At 59.3% G+C, this 26415-nt stretch overlaps 2 protein-coding genes across 2 annotated transcripts; one reads left to right on the top strand and one right to left on the bottom strand.

The window, feature by feature from the left end:
• Positions 1 to 1191: 1191 nt before the first annotated feature.
• Positions 1192 to 7237, bottom strand: DOK1 (docking protein 1; the record flags this gene model as incomplete). The annotated part of the gene is made up of 5 exons (XM_084285750.1): positions 1192 to 2542; positions 4011 to 4183; positions 4336 to 4447; positions 6659 to 6958; positions 7175 to 7237. 5 exons carry the CDS (start codon positions 7235 to 7237, stop codon positions 1451 to 1453), a joined length of 1740 nt encoding a protein of 579 aa, XP_084141876.1. The 3' UTR covers positions 1192 to 1450.
• A 3971-nt stretch (positions 7238 to 11208) lies between these two features.
• Positions 11209 to 25956, top strand: LOC311209375 (protein O-GlcNAcase-like; the record flags this gene model as incomplete). The annotated part of the gene is given in 18 exon segments (XM_084286669.1): positions 11209 to 11248; positions 14538 to 14593; positions 16144 to 16228; positions 16652 to 16787; positions 17326 to 17364; positions 17366 to 17556; positions 17890 to 17988; positions 18138 to 18422; positions 18697 to 18825; positions 19787 to 20829; positions 20901 to 21075; positions 21378 to 21434; positions 23048 to 23133; positions 23374 to 23478; positions 24615 to 24706; positions 25081 to 25273; positions 25351 to 25522; positions 25820 to 25956. Coding segments are annotated over 18 exon segments (3120 nt in total).
• Between the last annotated feature and the right edge of the window lie 459 nt (positions 25957 to 26415).

Below are 26415 nucleotides of genomic sequence, written 5' to 3'. Positions count from 1 at the left end.
GCCCCAAACTCAGAGACAGACAACTCCAGGATGCCTGACACAGCCCTACACGGAAGGAACAGAAATTCTCTCATAACCATTACCAGCATGAAAAGGGAAACCTATTTTCCCTTGCACAAGTTTCTGTCCAAGGATAGCCACACAGCACTCACAGCCAAACCCCTCACCTCAGACCACAGTCAGATCACAGCATTTGCCATTAAAGTTAATGGAACCCAGACTGCACCTTCTGAAGGTGGGTGGTGGGAGGAAGGGAATCAGAAGGATGAGGCTGGGGAAGGAGGGACCCTGTGACCAATCAACAGTCACTGAGCTCCAGCACAGACCTGGAGCCTGGTTCTGCCCAGCCTTAAGCTTGGAAAAGACCTGCACTTGCTCAAGTCATCCCAGCATTTCACATCCAGACCAACACTGGCATCCGTGAGTTCAACACATGTGCCTTAACACGCTGGCATCAGGGCATCCTAGCCACTGCTGGACCTGGCACCCACTTTCTTTGCAGTTTCCCCTTAGCTCAGCAGCTCTGGCGCAGATAGACTGGCATGAGTGTGATAGTGTGAGCACCACTCAGCAGGGGCACCAGGCACCACAATGATGCAGTGATGCACCAGCATTCGCTCTCTATAGGTACCTCAATGGAGGCTGTAGTGAGGTGGGGGTTGGCCTGTTCTCCCACGTGCCTGGTGACAGGACGAGGGGGAATGGACTTAAGTTGCGCCAGGGGAGTGTTAGGTTAGATATTAGGAAGAACTTCTTTACTGAAAGGGTTGTGAGGCATTGGAACAGGCTGCCCAGGGAAGTGGTGGAGTCACCATCCCTGGAAGTCTTTAAAAGACGTTTAGACATAGAGCTTACGGATATGGTTTAGTGGGGACTGTTAGCGTTAGGTAGAGGTTGGACTCGATGATCTTGAGGTCTCTTCCAACCTAGAAATTCTGTGATTCTGTGATTCCCCAGTCATGTGCCTGACAGTCTAGACATGCTACATGCAAACACTTTGTTCTGAGACATACAGATTTTAATATCAAAATACTTTTGTATAAAAATACTTCTGGAGACTGATTGCAAGCAGTCCTCCAGGCATTGCAGTAGACATCTCAGCCCTGTGGCCTACCCAGAGAAGCCAGAGCAGAACCAAAGCCTCTGGATTCGCAGCAGCAGGCACAGTGCAACACAGCCAACCCTCCTGCCACATCAGGAGGTGTCAGAGGAGCTGGCTTGAGCCAGGAAGTGCACCTACAGCAGCTGCAGCATTCTGGCTCCCAGGTGCGGGAAGGACCCAGGGAGATGCAGTCCCTGGGTGCTCGTGAGCAGGAGGGGCTCTGCCCAGTCCCACACAGTCCCCAAACCCAAGCCACCCACAGGACCAATGGAGGACGGTAGCCTGTGCCACTCACAAGTGGGTCTAGGCCCCACAGTCTCCTCCAGACAGGTACAGAGCAGCGGCATGTTATATTTCTCCTAAGTCCTCATAGACAGGTGACAAGCTGCACTCATCCACAGACTGCTCCTTCTTCTGCCCTTGCTGGGGCTTCACCACCTGGCTGTACAGCACCTCCACTTTGTTGTTGTTGTTGCTGCTGCTGTTGAGGCTGGGTTTGATGACTGCCTTCTCAGAAGCAGGGTTCCCTCGCCGCTTGCCAGGGTCCCCACTTCTTTCGACACCTTTGGGGATAAATGCTGCTGGGGGCTTGGGGGCAGGCACTGGCTTAGGGCCCTTGGCCTTGGCCTGGAAGGCAGGAACTGAGTAGTCATCAGTGCTGGGGTTATAGGGATACTCGTAGCCGCCCTTGCCATCGTGACCCTGGGTACGCCAGGCCTCGCCCGTGGGCCGCGCTTCATCATAGATGCAGGCAGCAGAGGGTACTGCACGTGGAGCGCGACCCTCGGGCTCATCATAGATGTGCTCCTTCCGCCCAGGTTCCTGGCTGCGAGCCTCGGCCCGGACCTGCTCATAGGCGCCCGTGTACAGTGGTGCTGGCACCCGGAGCTTCGCCTCATCTGGGGCCCCACTCGCGGCCTTGCTGTCAACGGGGTCCGAGTACAACGGGTCCAGCCAGGGCCGGAAGCCCTTCACCGAGTCCAGGGGCTCTGAGTACAGGCTGGAGGGGTCTTCAGCCAGTAGCGCAGCTCGTGGTGCCTTGGGCAGAGGGGAGCGCGGGGGCGTGCTGGGGACGGTGGGCTTGGCCTGCAGCACTGGGGGCTCTGGCAGGGTCCGGTTCTTCAGCAGAGACACCGTGTCTCTCTCCTCCGCTGCAGCAATGGACCTGGGTGCCAGTCCTGCTTTGGGTGCTGCAGTGTCATCCCCCTCCACGGGCAGCTCTAGGCTCAGAGAGTCGGCCAGGGCCTGGCGAATCAGGACCACACTGGGGCTGTCTGAATCCAGTGAATCACAGCTCTGCCGGTTCTCCTCCACCTGTGCTTTCTGCTCCCGGATGGAGTCTTCCACCAGGCGGAAGATCTCATTGCCTTGCTTGGTCTCAAAGGTGAAGTTCCCTGGGCCAGAGTCACAGCGCCGGCCAGCTTCAAAGGAGAACATCACCTGCAATGGAAGCCAAGTGTCACATGACTTTCAGCACTTACCCTTCCAGAGCCTCACACAGGCTGTACTCTGCTGACATGCACTGGCTATGGTGCTGGTCCTGCACATCTTGCAAGAGAGACTTCAGTGAGCACCCTGCTCCCTCAGCTCCCTGAGGGAGCAGGGTGAGCAATAGCTTAGCAGGGGAAATCACTGTTGGCATCTTGGGTCAACCAGCATCAGTCAGGGAGAAGGGAAACAATCCAGAAACAAGATCCAAGAGAGAAGAGCACAGCTTTTCATGAGAGAAAGGCCAGAAGAAGCAGCTTCCCTACCAACAGTAAGCAAAGCATTTGCCTTACAAGCATTACTGTTAATGGCATGAAGTACTTTAAAGAAAAGTCTTGCACCAAGGCTGTGTTCCTTAGGCCTGAACACACTCAGGCATAGGTTTCCACCAGCAGAAGTCCAGACCCTTCTTGGACCTCTGCTCCTGAATCCAGGGGAGATTTTTCTGTCTTACTGGTGTTGATATGCAGCAGCAGTCTCTTGGGTTGCTACAAAAGCCTCTGGGGCCAGACTTCCTTTGTGGGTCAGTGCTGCCAAACACAAGCACAGCCAACCTGTCACCACCGGTGACCTGAGTGTGCAGTCACCTGCTCCTCACACAACTTGGTTCTCATCCTGCCCCGGCATAGATCCTGTGGATGAGCCAGCTGCCTCCCCAAGAGCAGCTTGGTGTCTACTTCTGTTTTGGTAAAGTGCCGCAGAAAGTGCCACTAGCAGGCTGCAGCTGACACCATTGCTTCTATAAACAGCCCTGGGGAGACCACTTCCTCTGCCTCCAGCACAGCAGGTACATTTTATGCTCAGTGTAGCAGGAGGACAGGTGGGGGAACCCACTGCTACACGACACTGGGGAGGCCTGCACAGGTCAGCTAGGCTCATAGCAGTGTGCCCCATAAGATGAACAACTATATATATAACATATAATATAATAAACATATAATATAACAGGTGTCTTGAACAACCCCTCCCGCTCTGGCCACTGTCCTACAGGAAGGATGGACGGCATGCAGGGAGTACTTGGAGCCAGGCCTGCAGACAGCTGAGCTCCCTGGCAGGTATGGCATGAACGCACAGCTGGCAGCACAGGCTGGGAGTGGAGAATGGGGGTGGGCAAGAGCTGCAGTGGCCTCAATGGGAGTGTTGCAAGAACCACACAGAGAAATGCCCTGCAGAGCCGGGTCCCTGGCAGGGATGGGAGCCCCACAATCCACGCTCCTACACGGTGACACATGTGGGGAGCTGGGAACAGACCAAGAATCACAGATGCCCCAGGGACCCCACTGTGGTCACCGTGGTCTGTAGCACCTCCGGCATTTGACAGGGCCCACAACACGACTGCCACAAGCAGGTCTGGCACAGCAGTAAGGGACAGCCTGTGGGGGCACGGGCAGGCCCATGGCATGTATGGCTATACACCCACCTTGTCCCGGCCGTATCTCCGAAGCAGCCGGTAGGGCCAGACATAGAGGATCTCGTTTGTCCGTGGGTCCTTCAGGACAAGGCTGTCACGCTCAGCCTTGAGCACATAGGCACCACGTAGCTCACATCGCTCTGCAGCCTCGGTCCGCTGCACTGTCACCCAGAATGCGTTCACTGCAGGAATGGAGGTGCTCAGGGGAGGCAGAGAAACCCCATCCCCTGTTCCCTGCAAGCCCCGGCACTGCCCACCAGAGCCTCTGCAAGGGCGCAGCAGCAGGACAGCCCCAGGGAAGGGAGGCCCAAGGCCAGTGCAGGGCAGGTCCCACCTTCATCTCTCGAGTAGTAGATGGAGTTCACAGCCATCTCCAGGGCCGGCGCCTCCCCGTTGCCCTCTCTGCCACGCTGGGCTGCCACGCCAGCATTGCTGGGGCCATTCCCCTGACAAGGGAGAACAGATCAGTCCCAGCCCCTCCACCCACAGCAGCCCTGCTCCCCTCCCCAAACTCCTTGCAGCCATTGACCCCAGTCCCACATCCCCTGGGTCCTGCCACCCTCACCCACTTGGTCCCACACAGCTCAGCTGCACCAAGCTCAGTGCACGGGACAGGGTGCAGATGAAGCAGTCCCCCCAGACCCTTCCTCCGGCACAGTGTAAGCAACCACCAACATGGCTCCCAGGACCATACGTGCCCGCTCCACCACTGCTCCTTTGCAAGCTCCAGCTTGGGCTTGTCCATGCAGGTGCCTGGTGTGGAGGCAACAAACAGCTCCACTTCCACACAGATGCACTCCAGTGTGGGCAACTTTGGCACCCAAAGCATGGTGTGGGTCCAGGCACTCCGCCAGCCACACAAACTAGGGGAGAGCAGATGAGATGACCCAGTAACACAAGGGACTGCGTTCTTCTGTGCAGGCAGGCAGGAAGACAGTGCCAGTATTGGTGCTCAGACCGCAGAGGGAAGCGAGCACTTCTACTTTTAGCATATGCAGAACTGAAAGCGCAACGCACACACTCTGCCAGAGGCCATGTCCCCACAGCAGGGTCCCCTAAGAGCCCGTGTGGGGGGTGCACTCCTGCTGCCACCAGGGGAAACACATGGACCCTCCTCCAGGACAGCCCCACACACACCAGAGGTTCACAGATGCCCTGCAAGAGCTATTCCGGCAGATTTTGTGCTTCTGCACAAGGGTCTGGTCTCAGACTGAGCCAGAAGCTGTTTCTCAGGGTCACGTGGGAGGGATGGGGTTGCAGCAGAGTGCACATCTTGCAGAAGGCAAGCTGTCACAGTTTCGGTTTAAAAATGGTCACATGAGCTCCTCAACTAGAGGTGAGGCCCAAACAAGGCCATGAGGCCCCTCTCTTTCTCCTAAAGAGAATGGGGAGTGCTGAAACACAATGTCTGAGAGCAGCAGCTCTCCTGTTCAGCTACAGCATCCAAAGAAGTAGAACTCCAGCCTGGAGTCAGGCAGCGAAGAGCCCCGGAGGGCTGCTTGACTGCGCCTTCCCTCATCTTCAAAAGAAGAATAAATTCTGTTCTGAACTCAAATCATCTCTTCCCACCCCAGTTGCCAAGCCGTCAGACCCTGCTTGCCTTCTGGGTGGCAACAAACACCACCATACAAAGTCATGCTCTCCAAGCAGATGAGCAAAAATTACAACCAAGGACCTTTAGCTTCTTGCTGGGAGAGCACACGTAGCTCCTATGTCTCTTGCTCCAGTGCCGTTCTCACAGCCCTTTGCCAACCTCTTCCTAAACTGTTAACTTGCTTCTGGACCTCAAGTACACAATTAGCAACTGCCAAGCAAATTAAGGCACAGACACAGCCCTGCTCTGAGCAAATGCTCCTTGCCTTTTCGTTGCCCCTGCCACGCTGAAGGCCCGTGATGGATTCCCAGCTAAGCCCCAAGAGCCCTTTCCAGGACAAAGGCTGCCAACACCATCTGTGTGAACAGTGCCATGGAGTGACTCCCAGTGCCTCTTGGCTGGGCCAACTGGCAGCCGGTGGCAGCAGGGAGATGCTCGAGGCAAGTCACGCTGAGTAACACCTGGGTCCTCGTGGGAGGACCCTGGGGCTGCCAGCTGTGCAGCAGCCATCTTGCAGGGCAGCCGAGCCCTGCACACACAACCTGCAACTGCCAAGCACAACCCAGGGCTGCACAGCCCATCCGTCCTGGGAGGGAGCGTGGAGCACCCGTGGAGCCAGGCAGGCAGGCACTGCCCTTGTGGAGCAGTGCGGATGACAGCACCTGCGGGCCACTGCTGTCCTGCGCACCGCCTTCACGAGGCAGACAGACTGACCGCCAGTGCTGGGGAAGGCTAGGGGAGCCCAAGGGCTGTGCCATGGGCCCAGCACCGACAGCACGTCCCCAACACCAGGGAGCGACCCCTGTGCTGGGCAAGGGGCTGCCCCAGGAGTCAGGCACCCCGACGTGCTCGGGGCTCCGCTTCCACAGCGGGAAAGGCAGCGGCAGCTGGGCCAAGAGGAACCGCTGCCCAGCCAGCCCTGCCAGACGCCCGGAGGGGACGAGCAGGGCTCCACGCGGCAGCAGCACGGGAGGCCGGGCGGGAACCCCCGGGGAAGAGGGGCACAACGCCCCCCGCCCGCCGCCACGCCGGGACCCAGAGGCGCCACCCCCGCCCCGCTCACCGGGAAGGCGATCTCGCACAGCTTCGCCACCCACTCCTCGCTCTGCTGCTTGTCGGCCGCCAGGAGGTAGCTCCTGCCGCTGGTCTCCAGGCGGAAGGCGACGGTGCCGGCGCGGGGGCCGCTCTCGGCGGGCGCGGGGGCCACGCTGGTGCAGTCGGCCAGCCGCACCACCGTCTTGTCCAGCCGCCGGGTGCCCAGCCGCCCGGGGGGCCCCGCCGGCTCCTTGCAGTCGAAGAACTCCAGGCGGGCGACGCCGTGCTGGCTGGCCGGGAACAGCGCGAACCAGCCCCGCTTCCACCTCTGCAAAGCACCAGGGTCACCGCGGGGCCGCCCCGGCACAACCCGGCCGAGCCCGGCCGCCGCCGCCGCCCGCCCCGCCCCGCCCTGCCCCTCGCCGCCCGGTGCAAAACCCCGGGCCGACTTCCCCAGGCGCCGTTAGCGGACGGCGGCCCGGCCCAGACGGCTCAGACAGCGCCCGGCCCCGGCCCCGCTGCCCGTCCCGGCGGGGCGCCGAACCTTGGTGCCGAACTTGTGGCTGTGCTGCACGAAGAGCGGCCCCTCCTTGGCCGGCGGCTCCATCCCGCGCCCGCCGCTCCCCGCGCTGCCGCTGCCGCTCCCGCGCCGCGCCGGGCCCGAGCGGCGGTGGCCGCTGGGGGCGGGGCCTGAGGGGCGGGGCCCTGAGGGGGCGGGGCCGGGAGCGAAAGTGTCGGGGGCGCGCGTGTGGCCGTAGCCGGGCACGCGTGGCTGAGCCCGCGAGCCGGAGCCCGCGCGTCCGTGGGCGCGCTCGGGTGTAACTGCTTGGGCGCGTGCACGCCCGAGAGCGCTCCCGCCTGTCTGCGCGCCTCGGTGTGCGTGGATGCTCGTGCACGCGTGCCTACCGTGCCCGTCCCGCCGCACCCCGGGTGCCAGCAGCGCGGCTTCTCCGCGGGGGCTGCGGGCGGGCCCTCGGTCGCTCCGCCGGGCTCCAGCCCGGGCACCCGGCCGCTGCGCCCCCCCCCGGTCTGGCCTCGCCGGGGGCCCCCTGCGCGGCTGCCGCGGGGCTGGGGTGCGTGGGGCGAGCAGGGAGCGGGGTCGTCCCCTCCCCAGAGCCGGGCCGGAGCTGTGGGAGCGCAGCCGTCGGGTGGCGGTGCCCGGAGGGCTGCAGCCTCTCGGGGGGCAGCCGGCCCTGCTGCGTCCCGCGGGAGAGCCCTCGGCTCCCAGACCTGCCGGGGCCGCGTCCTGCGCTCCGGGACGGTCCGGAGGAGATGGAGGCTCAGCCCTGGCCCTGTCACACCTTCCCCAGGTGCGGGGGCAGTCCAACCCCGCAGGTTTTGCGTCTGTGGTGGCAGCTCCTGGGCGAGGGTAAGCTCAGAGCAGACGCTGTGAGCCGCAGCCCCTGCCCAAAGCCCACAAGGTGCCTGGAGAGGTGGGCACTGCGTGTCAGCCCCAGAACCGGCAGGATCGGGCGCCTTAGTCCTTGCCCTGAGTACAGGTGTGTGAGTGCCAGAGGGCACAAACGTCTGCAGGGGGAGGGCTTTGTAGACACCTGAAATGCTAATCCAACTGCTGATCCAGGGCATAACACACCCTGTAGGGTAAATGTGGACTGGCCTGTGAATTAGAAGGTGTAGCTCGTCAAGATAAAAACAAACACAGAAGAGGAAGATGTTGCTAGGCATGCACTCGATATGGGCTGGTTCTGCCTTCCAGACATCAGGACTCACTGCGTACGAAGCTGGGAAAGACGAGGGGCACAACTGCCATGTCTGGGGCAGGACTGACCCTGTCCCCCTCCCCGAGGAGTCTCTTGCAGCTCCCCTGCAGCCTGGTGTCCCCAAGGAAACGGCTCCCAGCACAGCATGGGGCTTGGGCAACCAAGGGCTTTGGGTCCCAGGGCTGCTCCCCCAGACCTCACTCCAGGTAGCAGAGAAGAAATACCTGGGAGTGTGAGAGTGGGGAGCAACCTCAAAATGCCTTTCAGAGACAATGTGATGAATTCAGGGAACTGGAGGTTAGGTCTAATAAAATGCAATCTGAAAACCTGGCAGTGCTTTAATGAAGCCACAGGGCATGATAGAAACCACCCCAGCACTGGGGGAAAGGGAGGGCTAGTAGTTCAGACAATGACCTGGAACTTCAGAAGGAAGTGCACAAAAGTAGAAACTGGGCCAAAAGCCCGGGATAAACAGAACAGCAAAAAATCAGAAAAGCCAAAGTGTGATATGAGATGTAACTAGCAAGAAACACAAAGGATCACAAAAAAAAAAAAAAATCCAAAAAAAGGAGGTGTCAGCAAGAGGATGCTGAGCTGTCCATGTGGCCCATTGTCCTGCTGAGACAGAGGGACAGCAGGATGTGCCAGGACTCAAGTGCTCGATGTCTTCCTCCTCTCAGCCCACGCTGAGGAGAGTAGCTGTGATCGCACAATTAACACTGTTAACATGAGCAGCAGAGGAGCATGCTCAGGCTAGATAAGGGAAAATGTGACCAGATTAGCTAAACTGAGATAATTGAGAGTGACGCTCAGAGCTGGTAGAGGATGGATGTGTTTTCAGAGAACAGGAAAAAGGAGTGACATGGTAGCATCTTTGAAAGAAAAAAAAAAAAAAAAAAAAAAAAGGAAGTGATGAATTAGAGGCCACTTAGCTCAGCTTCAAAGTCCAAGAAAACCACGGAACCAATACACCCTGTATGCACAGCCCTTCTTAACTTCTCTGACAGCAGTGAATAGGGGATACCAGCCACAACTCTACCTTTAACATGCCATGACCCCAGCTACTGCAGGGGCACTGGGTTGCTCCTAGTGCTGCCCATGCATGCCATGGCTGGCTGCTCTGGAGTCTGCCCCAACAGCCTTCTCCAGAGGCCAGCCTCAAACTCGGCTGTCCCAGCAACAAAACTCAGCACAGGCTAGTGTAGAGGGTGAGGAAGGAGCAAGCACAAGCATGGCCTGTGCCCAGCTATCCCCAGCAATTGCTCTCTGCGCATGAATAATCCAGCCTGGCAGAGCTGAACTGGCTTTTCTGCAGCAGCAGCATCTGCCTTGCTCTTTGCATGCAGTTTTTATTGACATGTGTAAGTCTGGTTATGAGCAGTATAATGCCTACTGAGGTGCTGAGGCTTTGAGTGCTCTGGGTACTCCTTGCAGTGTTCAGCCTTCTCTGAGCCACATCACTGAGTTTTGAGCACACCGTGGCAGCCCATGGCACACTCTGATCATCTCTTCCCTGTCTAGTTGCTGTTGGTCTGTCACCTGTGGGCTCCTTGGTCACCAGATGGCCCAGACACCATCACTCAGCTTCCTAGCACTACATTTACCTGCAAGGGAATGAGGGAGCTGCCACAGATCCTGGCTTTCTAGGCCTCTGACACCCACTTCTCCTGTGAAACCCCATGCTTGTGGGCTGGAAGAAAGTGTGGGTGGCAACAGCTGCTGGGAGGGCACTCAGCAGTGCTTGCTGGAGGAGAGCACCAGTGCTTCTTCTGGCTTGATCACTCACACATGCATGGACCGTGGTAACAAAGCTGTGCACGTGGTCCCCATGTTTTAAAACCACATAGCTGGGAGAGGCTGCAGGCATGCTCCAGAATAGAGGTCTGTCTTGCAATGAGTCTGACAAGCAGGAAAAGTGGTCAGAAAAAGAGCAGAGAAGCTCAGTGATGACAAACACGAGGTCCTGCATGCAGGCAGGTACCAGCGGCTGCACAGCTGCAGGACAGGGAACTACTGATGTGGCAGCACTTCTGCAAACCAGAACCTGTGGGATGGAGAGGATCACGAACCAAGCATGTGTCAACAGCTCAGAACAGTGTGACTAAAGGCAAATAGCAGCCTGACGTTTGCAAGCAGGTGAGTCACGTGCAAGACAAAACGGTCCTGAGCTCCACGGACTTGACGGGTGGGAGACGCATCTCGGCCTGGGCCGGCACAAGGGGCCCAGCGGGGAAGGTGCTGGTGCAGGGGCAAACACAAGGGCAGATGCGATGCGGGAGCTGCTCCGGGTCTGGAGGGGGCACGCGACAGCGCGCAGGTACCGCGGAGGAGAAACCTCTGCCGGTGCGGCACGGTGCGGCGGGGGCTGCTGCGCGGCACCGGGCTGCGGGCCTCGGTGCCAGGAGCGGCGGCCGGAACCGGGCTGCGGCTCGAAGCCAGGCGCTGCCCCCACCGGGCAAGGCGGCGGTGACTCCAGCCCGGCGGGGCCGGACACAGCCCCGTCCCGTCCCGTCCCGTCCCGTCCCGTCCCGTCCCGTCCCGTCCGTGACCCCCTCCGCGGCAGGGCTGCGGCCCTCGGCTCTCGGCGGGGCGGCTCCGGCCGGGGACTGCGCCTGGTCCCCGCCCCGCGCCCGGCCCCGCCGCGGCCCCACCCGCGGGGCCGCCCCCTGCGCTGCGGCGGGCGCGCTTCTGCGGGGGCGGGCAGGCGGCGGCGCGGTCCCTCCGTGCAGCCCTCCATCCCTCGGAGCGCCTCTGCATCCCTCCGTCCGCCCTTGCCCGCACCCCTCCATCCTTCCCCGCACCCCTCCCTGCAGCCCTCCGCCCGCCCCAGCGCCAGCAGGGCCGTTCCTGCCCGGTCATGGCGGGGCGGCCGCGCTTCCTCTGCGGCGTGGTGGAAGGTAGGTCCTGCCGGGGCCGCGGCTGGGGCCCGTGCCCCGCCCGAGCATTGCAGGGGCTGGCCCGGCACACCCGGGGCGCACCGCGGTCGGGGAGGGCTGCCGGCACCCGAGCCCGCCGCGCCCGGGACCCCGGGTATGGGAGAGGCAGCGCCCCGGGCCCCTGCACGACACTGGATTCGCCCACGGGTTGGGGATCAGCACCCCCGAAGCTCCCCAGCTCACTCGCAGAGCACTGATGGGCCCCCCCGGCATCCCGGCACAGCCCGCTCCCAGCACCGCGTTGTGGCGCGGGGCCTCGCTGCCCTGCCGCCAGCGCTCTGCGGTGGCTTTTTCTCTGCCCTGGGCACGAGGCCGGCATCCCGCTGCGTGCCCTCCTGCCCCCTGCCCGCAGCGGAGTGTCGGCACGGGCTGCGCCTGCCAGCCCGCAAAGAGCCTGCTCTGGTGTGGCAGCTCGGTATGGCTCAGCCCCTGTCCTGCCCCCCTCAGCTCCTGTTTCTTCAGCACTGCACCGCTGGAGCTGTGTGAGGCCTGGCACCTGCTGGTCAAAAGCATTTCCACCTTTTCTGACAGCACATCACCACGCTGCAGCCCACTGCCTGCTGCCTTGCCACGCAGGGAGGAAGCAAAAACACCAAGCAAATACACACAAATCAAATAGAAAGTGCAGGAACAGGGAAGTTGATCATAAGAAAGAATATGAGTCAGACTAGAATCATCGATATAGGAAAGCTGACCTGGGAAAGAGAAGGACAAAGATGCTGCCATTCCAGAGCCATTCCAGGAGAAGGTTTCTAGAGAGCGAGGGAGGAAAGGTAACTCATCCTGCTGTAACACAGGCTCAAAGATGAGCTATCCCAGATGCCCAGAGGCTGGCAAGTAATGGTGTTGGCTGGATACTGGTGTGCTCTGGGCTGTCAGAGAGCCAAAGGGCTCTCTGCATCATTTATCAGTGCTCATCTATCTCTAAAGCAAGGCACCTGCGTCCCCTTCCTTTGGAGATACTGCCACAAGTACAGTTAGGTTTTTGCTAATAGAGTTTAATCCATTTTTTTCTGGGTGGAATATGCTAGGGTGGTGCTTTCAGTAGTGCTGCTCTTGACAGTGCACGTGTCATTTCACAGCAAAGTGTGAGTGAGGTTCTTGGAGGCAGATGCTGTGGAGGGACTCCTGAGATATCCTGAACTGTGAGCTAAGCAGGAGCTCCCTTAGGCTGGGGAACAGAAAGTCTGTTTCTCACAGAAATACCTTCTTTGGATGAGATGTTTGCTGGGATTCTTGAGTGGCTACAGATTTGGCCCTGTGCACAGTAGGATATGGCTAGCATAGCAAATCTATATTGCCTCAAAGTAGGTGGAAAAGACGTGTAGTTGTTCAAGCAGGTTGAAAATCCATCTGCAGTGTGGCCCAGCACATCGTTGTCCAAGTTTCATGCTAGGGGGGCTGCAGAGCAGACTCCTGCCAAAAGGAGCCGGGCACAGAGTCCCCTCCAGGCAGAGCCATTCTGGTGCAGTAAGCTGCTGCATGGCAGCATTGGCCTCATGGCAGTCACTGAGAGCTGGCCCTTTTTCCCAGACTAGTGGTGTTGTCGTGACCTGCCCTTGTGCACAGCACATTTCAGCAAATGCTTTCACTTCCCTCAATCTCTGCTCCTGTTCTTGTCTGCTAGAAAGTGCTTGGCTGATGTAAAAGTTGCCCATGATGTAGAGCCCTTCTGATGCTAGGAGCTGCCTTGATGACTAATTACCATCAACGTTCTAAATATAATGTATTTTCTGTGAGCCTTCATATCTGGGCAACATGCTCTCAGTGACCCTGCTTGAGCAGGGGGTTGGATCAGATGACCTCCAGAAGTCCCTTCCAACCGCAACCATTCTGTATTCCTGTGATTCCTTGACTTGACTGCGTGGCTGAAGAGCCTTTTCTTGCTAAATTTGAGATCTGTGTTTGAACACTTCCAACACTTTATAGCCCAGACAGGAATGTTGATGCTCTGCTTGACGCAGCTTGACACTACACAGAGAGGGAGATGCACAGAGGATCCATCCAGAGGGACCTGGACAGGCTTGAGAATTGGGCCTATGTGAACCTAATGAGGTTCAACAAGTAAAAGCGCAAGGTGCAAGTGCAAGGTCGGGGTAGTCTCAGACATGGGTACAGACTGGGAGAAGAAATTGAGAGCAGCCCTGCAGAGAAGGGCTTGGGGACGAAAATCTCAACATTAGCCAGCAGTGCACACTTGCAGCCCAGCAAGGCAACTACATCCAGAGCTGCATCAAAAGAGGAGTGGCCAGCAGGTCAAGGGAGGTGGTTGTCCCCCTCTGCTTTGCCCTTGTGAGGCCTCAGTTGGAGTGCTGCGTCCAGGTCTGAGGCCCCAGCACAGGAAGGATGTTGATCTGTTAGAACGGGTCCAGAGGAGGGCCACAAGGATGATCAGCGGGCTGGAGCACCTCTACTATGAAGAAAGGCTGAGAGGGCTGGAGCTGTTCAGGCTAAAGAAGAGAAAGCTCTGGGGTCACCTTATTGCAACTATTCAGTACTTGAAGGGGGCTTATAAAAAAGATGGAGAGCAACTTTTTGCTCATTCAGGTAACAACAGGACAAGGGGAGATGATTTTAAACTAAAGGAGGGGAGATTTAGATAAGAGGTTAGGAGGAAATTCTTCAGCCAGAGGGTGGTGAGGCACTGGCACAGGTTGCTCATAGAGCTTGTGGATGCCTCATCCCCGGAGATGTTCAAGACCAGGTTGGACAGGATCCTGGGTAACCTGATCTAGTGGGTGGCATCCTTGCCCATGGCAGGGGGATTGGAACTGTGTGATCTTTAAGGTCCCTTCCAACCTGAGCCATTCTATGATTCTATGACCCAGGAGAAGCACAGAGTCAGTCTCTGTATAGGGGTATCCCCAAGAAGGAAACTCTAGGGTGGATGTACAATAGCTCTGTGCTTTGGTGCACCCCAAATGCTCAAGTGCCAGGCCTCAGCAGTCTCCTCTAGGCTTGGCTTTTACCACATAAATTTCCCCTCTCAGGATAAATATTATCTTGTGCATTTTTTCCCAGCTGCTTCTTTCTGGGAAGGATGGCAGCATAGATATTATTATACCTGCTGGCTTGAATACCAATTCCCCCCAAGATCATAGCAGGCTAACAGGCACCTGAATCATCCTGAGCTGAACAAACCACTGGCTCTTGCAGTTTAAGAGCAGCTTCTTAGGGACAGTGCATAGAGAGACTGTTTTAAGGAAGATACTGGCAACTGTATTTTGGTTTTTGCTTTTCCTTTTTACAGGTTTCTATGGGAGACCGTGGTCTATGGAACAGAGGAGACTGCTCTTTCGATGGCAAGTACCCCAGATTTTGCTCTCTGGACGCACTGATACGTAACAGGTTGATGAGGTGGAACTCGGCAGTGCATGCCAGCCCCCCTCCCGTGCTGCTCCCAGGGCTGGGGAAAGGGAAAAAGCCCCTGCCCTGCCCCGGCCTGACAGCGGCGGGCTGTGCTGCCCTGTGCCCGGCAGGTGGTGCTGGGGCTCCGCAGCCCGCTGCAGCCACAGGCGTCCCGCCGGGGGCTTGGGCCGGGCTGGGGAAGCGGCCGTGGGAGGGCTGGCGCTGGGGGTGCTGCGGGGAGGGTGCGAGCTCGGGGGGGGCGTTGCTGGGTCCCAGTGCCCACGGTGTGGAAGGATGTGGGGAGGATCCGTCACCAGCTGGTTATGAGAATCACGGAGCTGATCCCTGCAGGAGAGAAAAAACCCTCTCCTGGCACCTGCTCCGTGCACCGGCCCTTGGCGCAATGAGCTGCACCGACGGACCTGTGCACCCGTGGTGCGATGGTCACAGCCCAGGCAGCACGCCCGTCTCTGTGAGCAGTGCCCTAATGATGGCAGCACACGGGATGTTGTGGGCAGGGTGCCGGTGACAGTGTGGGCAGGATGCTGGTCACAGTGTGGGCAGGATGCTGGTGACAGGGTGCTAGAGACAATGTGGACAGCGTGTTCACAACAGTGTGGGCAGCATGCTGGTGACAGCATGAGCAGAGTGCTATTGATGGCTGGGCCAGTGAGCCAGGAGCAGCAGGGGCTGTGTGCTGGTTGCAGTGTGCTGGTGACAGCACCAGTGCTGTGCACAGCGTGGGAAGCATTCTGACAACAGTAAGAGAGTGCTGGTGGTGGTGTAAGCAGTCACAAGTACAAAGACTATAGTAGGGGAACCAGAGATGCAGACGCAGAAAAATGTTACTTAGAAAATCTGGGAAAATGTGTCACTGAGACAAAGGGAAACAAGAGATGTTGTTTTAGAATATATTAAGAATGAGCAGATCTAATGATCTAGCAAATCTACCTAGTCTGGTAGCGGGTTGGAATGTTCGTGTGTTTGCACATGCGAGCAGCGTGTTTATCTGTGTTTTCCTTCTCTGGGAAGAAACAAGATGTAGCATTTGTGTCATGCAGTACATGACAGTCTGTTCATCATGGGAAAATGTAAAACGTCATCTACTAAGGAGGATAAATACAAATAAATGAATAAATCAGATGGCTTTCATACAGGAGTGCCAAAAGAGCTGTCTAAGGAAGTGTCTGCCCTATGGATTGCTGTGCAGATTCTGGAAAGAATTCGTGGTTTTGAGGCCAGAACGGGCCTTTTGATGGTGTAGTCCCATCTCCTGAAACAGCCAGGCCCTGTTTTTACTCAGACCTGTTTTCCTTCAGCTCCGCTTGCAGTGCAGCATCCGGAGAGCAGGGCATGGCACAGCCCTATGAAAGAGAGGGAGTTGTGAGCTGAGCAGCATTTGTCGTCATGGGCTGGCATGCCTGCCTGGATGCCTCTTTGCAGAGTCCTCCAGTCCGTCTGGAGCCTTAGGTGACCTCTTGTCCTTGCTGCACAGGCTGGAACGCCAGGAGCTGAACTGCTACATGTACGCACCCAAGGATGAGCTGAAGCACCGGCTGCTCTGGCGAGAGCCCTACACAGAGCATGAGGCAGGTAGCGGCTCTGCTGGGCCCCACCATGGGTGGGCTGTGGCATCCCAGTCCTCACAGGTGACGCATGGTCTGCATCTCAGCCAGGGGCAGGCTGGCTGCTACTGCTCCTCCTGCCAGAAGCCTGCCCAGCACAGGGAGCCCCCAGACCCTGCCCATCACAAGGTGTCCCCTTGGACCCTACACCGCCCATGGAGCTCCCTGTGCAGGTCTTTGGCAATATGCTCCAGTGTGCCAGGGCCTGCAGACCCTTGTGGAGGGTCCTCTGTGTTCCAGCACTCTGGACACCATCTCCCCATGGCCCTTCTCTTCAGTGTTCTTTTCTGACTCTGGGTGTTCGTGGCTCTTTCCATGGGGCAGTAGTCTGCCCCCCTCCACTTGTGCCTTGTCTCCCAGCGCTCACAGCCCTCCTCTGCTTTGTCCCCAGCCCGGATGCGGTCTCTCATAGAAGCTGCCCAAATGCATGGCGTGGAGTTCATCTTCGCCATTTCTGCTGGCCAGGACATGGTGTTTTCAAGTGCTGGGGATCGGCTCCTGCTGCAGCAAAAACTCAGGCAGGTACCGTGGGCCATTCCTTCATCCCATGGCTCCCAGGCAAGCTTCAGCAGGCAGTGCTGCAGGAGCTGCAGGAGAGGGACCAGCTGAGCCTGAGCCTGTGGGCAGCACCAGGGGGCTCCTGCAGGCTGGTGCTGAGGCTCCGCTGCCTGGGAAGGGCGAAGACCCTAGCACAGCTGCTGTGCTCTGCGGGGCGACCACTCCTCCCTGTGGCACGGCACAGCCAGACAGCAGCTGCCCATCCACCTCTCAGGCTGTCCCCGCAGCACCACGGTGTGAGAGGGGAATGGCCAGTGGTGTAGATGTGGCACAGTAGGGGGTCTGGGCCGCCACAATGCCTGCCCTGGTTTCAGAGGGCTCCTGGCCCGCAACAAGCAGGGCTGTGCCAGGGTTTGGCGAGGAGGGCTATGGTGGAGGGGCAGCCTGCGTGGAGTGGCTGTGTGTGGTGCGCTGCATCCGCTGGATGTGGCAGCATGGGTGCAGGCATTGTTTGTCAGGCTGCTCCTGACTGCTGCTGTCCCTGCAAGGAGTGAGGGGCTCGACCAGGGCTTGCTGCATCCTCCTGCTGCTGCCCAGGCGTCCTAGCGCCCTTGCTGTGCCCACAGGTGGCTGCCATGGGGTGCCGTGCCTTCGCGCTGCTCTTTGATGACATCGACCCCTGCATGTGCCGAGCCGACAGAAATGTCTTCACCTCCCTGGCAGAGGCCCAAGCCTCTGTGGCCAACGAGGCATACCAGGAGCTGGGACAGCCCTCCATCTTCCTCTTCTGCCCCACAGGTACTTCCTGCAGCTGCACAGCCCCCAGCTGCCCCTCCCCAGGACCGGGTGCCTGGCAAGCCCTCATGCCCAGGCCATGCGGCTGCCCTGTGGCTGCAGCTACCAGACATGCACAGCATATCTGCCTCCTGCAAGCTGACTGCCCCGATGGCCTGTAGCCTCCACCATGCCTTGGGGCAGCCCTGGAAGCTTCAGGATAGGACAGGAACCGGCTGCAGAGGGGCCAATGCTGCTTTCCTTGCCCGGTGCCTCTCCCCTGCCCCTGCCCACTGCTCCTGGGCAGCCTCTCTGCCCCAGTCTCTTCCCTCAGGGGATGCTCTGCTCTCTGCCCAGAGTACTGCAGCTCACTCTGCTCTCCAAGCCCTGGCCAGTCCTGCTACCTGCTGACCCTTGGACGGGAGCTGCTCCCAGGGATTGGGGTCATCTGGACTGGTGAGCACCCTTCCCAGCTCTGTGGGCATGCATGCGGCTTGTCCTCGGTCTGCAGTCGGTGCCCAGGTGCATGCGCGCCCCGGATGTGCTGTGTGCGAGGGACTGTGCCACCCATGTGTCCCATCTGAGTCTGTGCCCTGATGCTCCAGGCCCAAAGGTGGTGTCACAGGAACTCTCAGCCATGCTGCTGGAGGAGGTGGAGGGCGTCCTGGGGCGCCGTCCCATCATCTGGGACAATTTGTTCGCCAATGACTACGACTGCAGACGTGTCTTCTTGGGCCCCTACACGGGACGTGCCCCTGGCCTCATGCCTCGACTCTGTGGACTGCTCCTTAACCCAAACTGTGAGCTCCAGGCCAATTTCATCCCCATCCACACGCTGGGCAGCTGGTTTCGGAGCGAGCTGAGGAGCTGTGCCTACCCTGACCATGCAGGTACCAGGTCCCTGTGCCCCAGGCCATTCTGTATGTGGGGCCCCACATCTGTGATGAGGTTTCGTGCCAGGGCAGCCCTGGCCTGGATGGGCCCTGCCCATCTCTGTTTGGCTTTGCCTTGGCCCCACAGGCTCCCCTGCTTGCCAGCCTGGCTCAGGTGGCACCCCCTGTCCTGGGCATGGGGTCCCTCCTGGGTTGCCCTCCCTCAGAGTCGCATGGGATAGCTTGGTAAAACAAGTGGGGCTATCCAGGCTGATGAGCTCTGTTTCACTAGGGACGGAGACTGCAGCAGCCCTGGGGGACAGCCAGGGTCCATGGGAGGGGAGCTACAGCCCCCAAGAGGCCTTGGAGCTGGCACTGCTTGACTGGGTGGCTGAGATAAACCAGCAGGCCTTGGAGACAGGTAGGTGAAGAGCTGGCACCATGCAGCATCCCTCAGCCCTCAAACTCTGGACCAGCTCTGCTGGGAGCTCTGTGGGGTGGGAGAGCGGCCTCTTGGGATGGGATGCTGCAGTGGGGTCCCCTGTTGTCAGGCTCAGCTGGAGGAGTCTCTGCCTGAGCAGAGCTGGGAAAAGGAGGGGACTTAAGCCAAACAGGTGGGGCAGAAGAGTTTGAAGCTTTGGCCTCACAGTTAGTTGGGCTTTGGGCTTGTCCTGCAGCAGAAGTGAGTGAGCCCATGGGATGGAGGATTGGATGAGCCAAGAGAGTGTTACCAGCAGATGTGTGCTGCCTTACCAGCCTGCCTTCCCAAGAGAGCACTTTGGGAAAACAGACATTGACAGAAGACAATGTGGTGCTGGGGGAGGAGATGACTGGTGGGGAATGCATGTGAGGTCCAGGAGAAGCACTGCAGGGTGACGAGGTGACGAGGGCCAGCTGGGTAAGCTGGCTGCAGGGAGTGTGGATGAGGTCTGTGACCCCAGGGTGTGGTTCAGGAACTGCTTTGGAGTGGAAACAGGGTGAAGCAGCAACCTGAGCAGCTCTGGATGGCACCTAGCTGCCTGAAAGATCATGATGTGGCATTTGCTGCAAGGAAGGAGAGCAAAGCCTGCTCCTTGCTTCTGCATTCCTGTCCATGATACCATGGGCTCAGCAGGAGGTTAGGAAGCCTAGATCATGGTACAGCTCTGGAAGAGGGGGCTAAACATGGTGAGGGCTTGTTTTGCACTGCTTGATTCTTGAAAGCCTGTGGTCTCCCCAGCCACAGTGGCCCAAGTGATGCAGAGCCCACAGTCTGGGCAGCTCCTGGTCCCTGCCAGCACAGAGCTGAGCTCCTGGTACAGCCGCCCTGGGGCTGTCCTGCGTCTGGGCAGCCGTTCTGGTGTGGGTGCCAGAGGGGCTTTGCCTTTGCTCTGTCCCACCAGGAGGAAGAGCTCTGTTGCACCCCAGCACCGGCTGTGAGGGAGGAGCGGGGCTGCAGCCAGGCACAGCAGGATGGCAGGAGGCCACGCCTGGCCCCCAGACCCATGGCGCTGCTCCTGGTGGGGCAGACCAGTGTGGCCCTGAGACCTACGGCGGGACACCAGGGGAGGGAAGGAGGAAGGTGACCTTGGTGCCTAAGAAGGACAGTGGGAGCAGGACCCCCACCTGCAGTCAGCAGAGCCCCCCAGGGGATGGGGACCAGCTAGCCTCAGGTAGCGGAGCAAGCTGCGAGCCCTCCTCTGCTCCACCCAGCACAGTGGGCAGTGCCAAGCCTGCTGGAGCCCCTGGAACTGGTGAGACCTTCTGCAGCCTGGAGACCCCAACGTGCTGCAGCAGTGGGGCCGACAACAGCCAGAGCCTTCTCCTTGACACCAGCAATGCCAGGGGAGGGGATGGCAACCTCCCCCAGCCCCCTGGCAGTCCCCAGCCTGGGGCCAATGGGGCTGATGTGCCCCAGACACTCCCAGGGGTTGAGGCTGGTGCCAGTCCTGTCCCCACAGCACCGCTCACCAATGGGGCTGGTGCCAGCCCTGTCCCCACAGCACCGCTCACCAATGGGGCTGGTGCCAGCCCTGTCCCCACAGCACCGCTCACCGATGGGGCTGGTGCCAGCCCTGTCCCCACAGCACCGCTCACCGATGGGGTTGATGCTAACCCTGACCCCATGGCATTGCTCACTGATGGGACCAGTGCCAGCCCTGGCCCCACCGCACCACTGACCCCAGAGGAGGCCACGTCCATCCACATGGCACTGCTGGCCCCAGAGGAGGTCAGGTCTGGCTGCATGACACCCAGGTTTCTAGAGGAGGCTAGGTCCAACTCAAATGACCCACTGACCATGGAAGAGGTGCGAATGCTGGTGGAGCTCTTCTACTTGCCCTACCATCATGGGCCACAGGCACAGCAACTCCTGGAGCACCTTCAGTGGCTCCGGGCCAACAGTCCCAGCGTGGGGGTCCCAGCCACAGCACCCAATTCTTGTGAGGTAAGGCTAGCCTGGGCACTGCTGCAGGAGGGTGCCCACTGTGGCTGTTCTGACACCCAGTCTGTCTGCAGGGCACCCAGTGGCGTGGCCGAGCACAGTCCTTCCAGCTGCTCTGCGCCCAGACGTGCCGCCTGCACAGCCGCTTCGTCTGCAGCGCAGGGCAAGCACTGCTCTATGACCTTCACCCCTACCTCTGGGACATCCGCAACATGCTGCTGGCTGCCAGTGCCTTCATCCTCTGGTTGGGTATGTGGATGAGGCCACCCTGAGAGCCAGGCTCTACCACTGTAGTCGTGTATCCACATCCTGGCCAAATCCAGCCCTGCTTCCTAAGGGACAATGGAGCACAGGGTCCCTGGGCACCATGGCACCTGAAACTTTCTCTGTCCTTTCCCCTAAAGAAGTGGAGGTGTCTGGGAACACTCCCAGCAGGCTGGGGTCCTGGAGTCTGGCCAGGCTGCCAGAATCTCTGCTGGGAACGCATCTCCCCTTGATGCCATCCCCGTGCACTGCCTGTGCCTGCACTCACCACCACATCTCCTTTGCAGACGGCCACCTCCTCTGTGACCCTGACCCCAAGGGCACCTGGAGAAGCTGCTTCGGCTGTAAGTATGGCACTGCTCTCGCCCACCCACGAAGGCTGATGCCCTCTGTAACCTCAGGCCCCACAGCTAGCACTTGCCATGGGGCTGTCCTTCTCCTACCAGTGGAGCTGGCATGGCTGCAGGAAGGCTGCACCCCTGCACACCCTGGCATGCCAAGGCAGAATGGGGACGGCTGCTGGGAAAGGACAGCAGGGCTGAGGGTTCCAGTTGTGTGCGGTCTTGCTGGTCTCTGCTCCTCCAGCTAGCTGGGGGCAAACGCTCTGCTCTAGGACCCAAGCAGGGACTGAAAGAACCTCTGCAAGGCAGTGAGGGCATTGCCCCACAACATCCAGGCCCTCCAGCTCTGCCCCCAGGCACCCAGCAGTGTCCCAGAGCTGCGCAGCTGCCCCACCTGCACAGGTGGCTGAGCTCTGGCTCTCTGGCCACGTTGGGAACACCCACGCTAGTCAGCATGGATCACTGGGCTCATGGAGCTCATCCAAGTTCCCGTGCTTCTGAGAAGTGTGTCACAGCAAGACACCTAGCTTAGTGTTCTGCTAGGAGCTGTCACCTCAGGAGCATCCTCCCTGCAAATGACTCCTAACCTGGCCGGGAGGGGCCAGGGGGCTGGATAGCGGAGGGGGAACTGAAGTGAAGCAGCCTGGAAGGGGGGCAGTGTCACACATCAGGGAGGTGGCACTCATCGGAGCAGCACTTCACTGTCTTGTGGTTTAAAGGGAATGCCTGTTTCTGGGGCATGGCTTCTTGGCCTTTTTAATCCCAGGACCTTTCTGGTAAAAGGGGTACATGGAAGAAATTCTTTACTATGAGTGTGGTGAGGCAGTGGAGCAGATTGCCCAGAGAAACTGTGGATGCCCCATCCCTGCAAGTGTTCAAGGCCAGGCTGGATGGGACTTTGAGCAACCTGTTCTGGTGGGAGGTGTCCCTGCCCATGGCAGGGGGATCAGAACTAAATGATCTCTAAATCCCTTCCAACCCAAACAATTCTGTGATTCAGTCTATGATTCTCTGGGCTACTGGGAGCAGTAGTGTCCTGGGTGACAGAAGTGAGGCTGGATTTTGAATGCCTGTGCACCACTTTGCGAGCCCCCATTCCTCTGGTTTAGATTTCCATGACCTTGTGAGTTTTTATAAACCAGGAGCTGTTACCAGATGACAGCCTGAAAGGGGCTCCAAGTTTGGTGTGGAATGTGGTCATGTACCTTGAGCCACTTCTGTGGAGAAGCAGCTGCGCATGGTGCGAGGGTGCCTGTGCCCAGCTGCCCTGCAAGCTCCCGCTGGCACTGCTGGCTGAGCAGCAAAGCAGCACACTGGGCTCTGTTCCAGGCTGCAGCTTCTCGGTCATGCCAGGAGCTGTGGTTTTTCCTTACACCTTTCACGGAGGCCAGATCAGTCATCTTCCCATTCCCCCACTTCAAGCCGTGTTGCAGGGGGCTTGCTGCCACCAGTGTTGGGCTGCACAAGTCCAGGGAGAGCTCCAATACCTGGGCTGCATGCATGTGGGGCAGATCCTGAGCTGTGACAAGCACGGATCATGATGCTGCTGTGCAGGGGAGGCTGGTCCCAGCTGGTTATTTTTCACCTCGTGTGTGTCTGTCTCCTGTTGCCTTCAGGGTGCCAGAGCATCACTGCCCCACTCTTCCCCAGGGAAGATGCTGAGCCCTGGGCACGCCGCGGGGGCCTCTTTGGAGAGCTGCAGGTGAGATTGCACCCCTGGCTGCTGGGGACTGGAGGAACCCTTGGGAAGCCAGGATTCCAACTGCTGCTCCTGCCATGCTGTCGGGTGGCTGCAGGCTCAGGGAAATGATGCTGCTCAGGCCTCTGCACCGTGGCTGCTGCTCCTAGGCTTGGGGGGTCACAGAAGAACCCTTGTCCTGCCACCCCAAGGCAGGTTTGGAGCCAGGACAAGCTGCTCCATGATGGACTGTACCTCCTCCAGGCCCTGCTTCCCGTGGGGAACAGCTGTGACCTCTTTTATCACCCACCTCCGCTCTTTCCATCTCGCCAGCTGTATCTCCTGCGCCCACTGCTGCCTCAGGACAAGGTGAGACTCATGGCCTGAACACACCACCTGTGCTGCTCACCCTGTAGCTCACCCTGCATGGCCTTTGCCAAAAAAGTGCTGACAAGAAACATGCATGTTGGCTGCTGCCCCCAGGGCTGAGCTTACAGCACAGGATGATGGCAGTGGGAAGGGACCCCAAGGGTCAGGCAAGCCTGGGGCAGGTCGCTCCATGCTGTGTCTAGCAGTGGTGGCAGTCCCCATGGTGGAGCCCCCTTCATCAAATGCCACACAGCCTGCAGCAATCACCCTGCTCTGTCTGCTCTGCTGCCCCTCCCGCCTAAAGGAAATGCTGGCGCTGCAGATCCACCACCATGGACACGTGCATCCCTGCTAAACACAGTACCCTGCAATGCACACCTGCATGGCTAACAGAGGTGGAGTTGCAAGAATGTGAGAGCAGATTATAATACCAGACTATGGCCACCAGCGATTCCCATTGCAAGAGTTTGTTTTCAGTTGCCTGTTGTCAGATTATATTTGAACGTCTGTTTCCAGTGAAACTGTGAGAAAAACTCTTCTGAGCACTTAAGCCAGTTCTGGGAAGGCAGCTCAGAACTGACTTGCTTTGATCTTGTTCAGTGATCAGGCAGCCTTCCCTTTGAGAAGCAGTATTTTTACCAGGATGTTCTTTTTGCTGATCCTGTGAACAGCAGAAAGCTCAAATTTGACCAAGACAGGATTTTTTTGAGAGGTCCCACTTTGCACGTGCTCGATAGAGACTTGAATTTCGGTATTAATTTTGCTACTGTTCTGGCTGCTTTGAGCATGCTCTGAACTGGGGCTGATCAGCATTTTCTCAGCAGCTGCTGCTCTGGGGTGCCTGACTGGAATGCCAATGGCTCATTTTAAAGCGTGCTGTGCTGTGGCAGCAAGCCTCAGGGGCTAGCAGGACATGGTACACAATGGCTGTGCACATTGCTCTGCACTAGCACCCTGGGCAGGCTGCAGTACCCGCCTTCCCCTGGCCAGCAGCACTGGAGGCTATGGCTCTGGTTGCGGTCCTTCTCTGGGGACAACGTGGGCACCTGTTGGTGCGTCATGCTCTGGTGGAGTGGCAGGAGCTGAGGGGCAGCAGTGGGGCAGGGCCAAGGCTGAGGTGGTTTGGGCTCTTCCAGGGAGAGCTTTACCGAATGTGCCGGGAGGGTCTGGACTGTGACCCCAGCGTTGCAGAGGTCCTCGTGGCCCACCCAGACCTTCTGGGTGACAGGTGAGACCTGGTCCCTCTGGGGCTCCCTCTGGATGCGTGCCAAGCCTGGGCGATGTGGCACTGGCCAGCCAGGGCCCTCTCCTCCCACCCCTGCAGGGAGCAGCTCTGCACCGTGGCTGTGGTGGCCTCGCAGTATGGGATGGGGCAAGGGAGGGCACTTCCAGCTGGGTCATGGAAGCTGCCGTGGGGACAGACCTGTTGCCCAGCTGGTCCCTAAGAGGGCTGCAGTGGCTCCCTCAGCTGAAGTCATCTGTGGGGGTCTCAACAGCACAGGGCGGGGGTGCTGGGTGCTGCAGGGGCAGAGGGTGGACGGCTGCTCCAAGCTCTCACTGAGCTGGGCTCGGCCTCGGCTCATCAGTGCCTCTGGCTGGCAGGCTGCTGGGCAGCTTCCTGCACCTGAGCCCTGAGTACACGTTCGTGCTGGAGGACGAGGGCGGCCCGTGTGGCTACGCAGCCGGAGCGCTCTGTGCTGAAGGTTTCCTGCGAGAGCGAGCCAGCAGCTGGCTGCCGGCCATGCGGCACAAGTACCCCCGGGATCTGGGTGTGGGCGGCCCAGCCCTGGGACAGGTGAGAGGAGCGTCCGCAGTGGTGGGAAGTGGGGAGGGAGGAGGGAGGGCTCCTTCACCTGTGCTTGTCACCTGCAGGATGCCCTGGAGGAAGCACTGCTCTTCTTCCACGCAGAGCCACCGGCCGTGCCCCTGCCCGTGCTGCGGCGCTTCCCCTCCCTGGTGCAGCTGGGCACGGCCCCTCGGGTGCTGGACGTGGGGGCCAGCCGCAGCCTGGCTGTCTGCCTGCTGAGTGCGCTCAGAGCCAATGGTGAGCTCCATGTTGGCGGGTCTGGGACTACTCCATCAACACAGTGCAACCCCATCACGACCCCCTGCCCACCCCGGAGCTGGGGGCAGCCATCTCTGGGGCTCCCGTTCCTGCAGTCTGACTCCAGCTCCCTGGCACCATGACCTCCCTTTGCACCAGGGACATGTGGACATGTGTCACAGGGCCTTGCATGGTCACCCGCTGCCATGGGCAGCACTGCAGGGGGCTCAGCTGCTGCCCTTAGCCCTGGGCTGAGGCTCCCAGAGCTGGGGGCCTGAGCTCTTCTCTCCCTCACAGGCTCACGGGGAGTGTTTTGCCAGGTCAGTGCCGCTGACCAGCAGCAGCTGAGCTTCTACAGCAAGCTGGGTTTCGTTGCCCTGCCTGTGCCCTGGCCCAGCTCCCCTGGTGCTCGGCTCCTGGGACGCCTCCTCTGAGTGAGCATTGGGCATGGGCACAAGAAGACAGCACCACAGGATGGGAATTGGCAGCGTGTCTCAAGGGAGCAGAAGCAGAGGGGCACCTTTGGCAGGGCAGGTACATGGGGGATGTGGCCTAGGGGTAAGCAGGGTGCCACTGAGATGTGCACAGGGCACCAGGCTGTGGGAGTACTTGGCAAGAGAGGGGCATTTCTGCTGCTTCAGGAGATTTGGCTATCCAGGCCCTTCACTCCTGCTTGCTGAGTACCCTCCACCTGTGCCAGGGAATCAACGCACCCAGCCTGGCAGGTCGTGCAAGGGCAGTATTTGGGGTAGTGGTCTTGGGGCATGGCATGTTGGCACTGGGACAGTGTCCCCGTCCCGATGGAGCTGCCCAGCTCTCTCCATCCCCATTGTGGCCGCAGTTTGGACAGCTGGTGCCAGGGCTGGCTCTTGGCACCCAGGAGCTGCTTGTTG

The sequence above is a fragment of the Netta rufina genome (assembly GCF_964035555.1).
Source record: "Netta rufina genome assembly, chromosome: 4".
In the NCBI taxonomy this organism is placed as follows: domain Eukaryota; kingdom Metazoa; phylum Chordata; class Aves; order Anseriformes; family Anatidae; genus Netta; species Netta rufina.
Note: the sequence above shows the minus strand (reverse complement) of the source record. Positions and strands in the feature narration are given on the sequence as shown.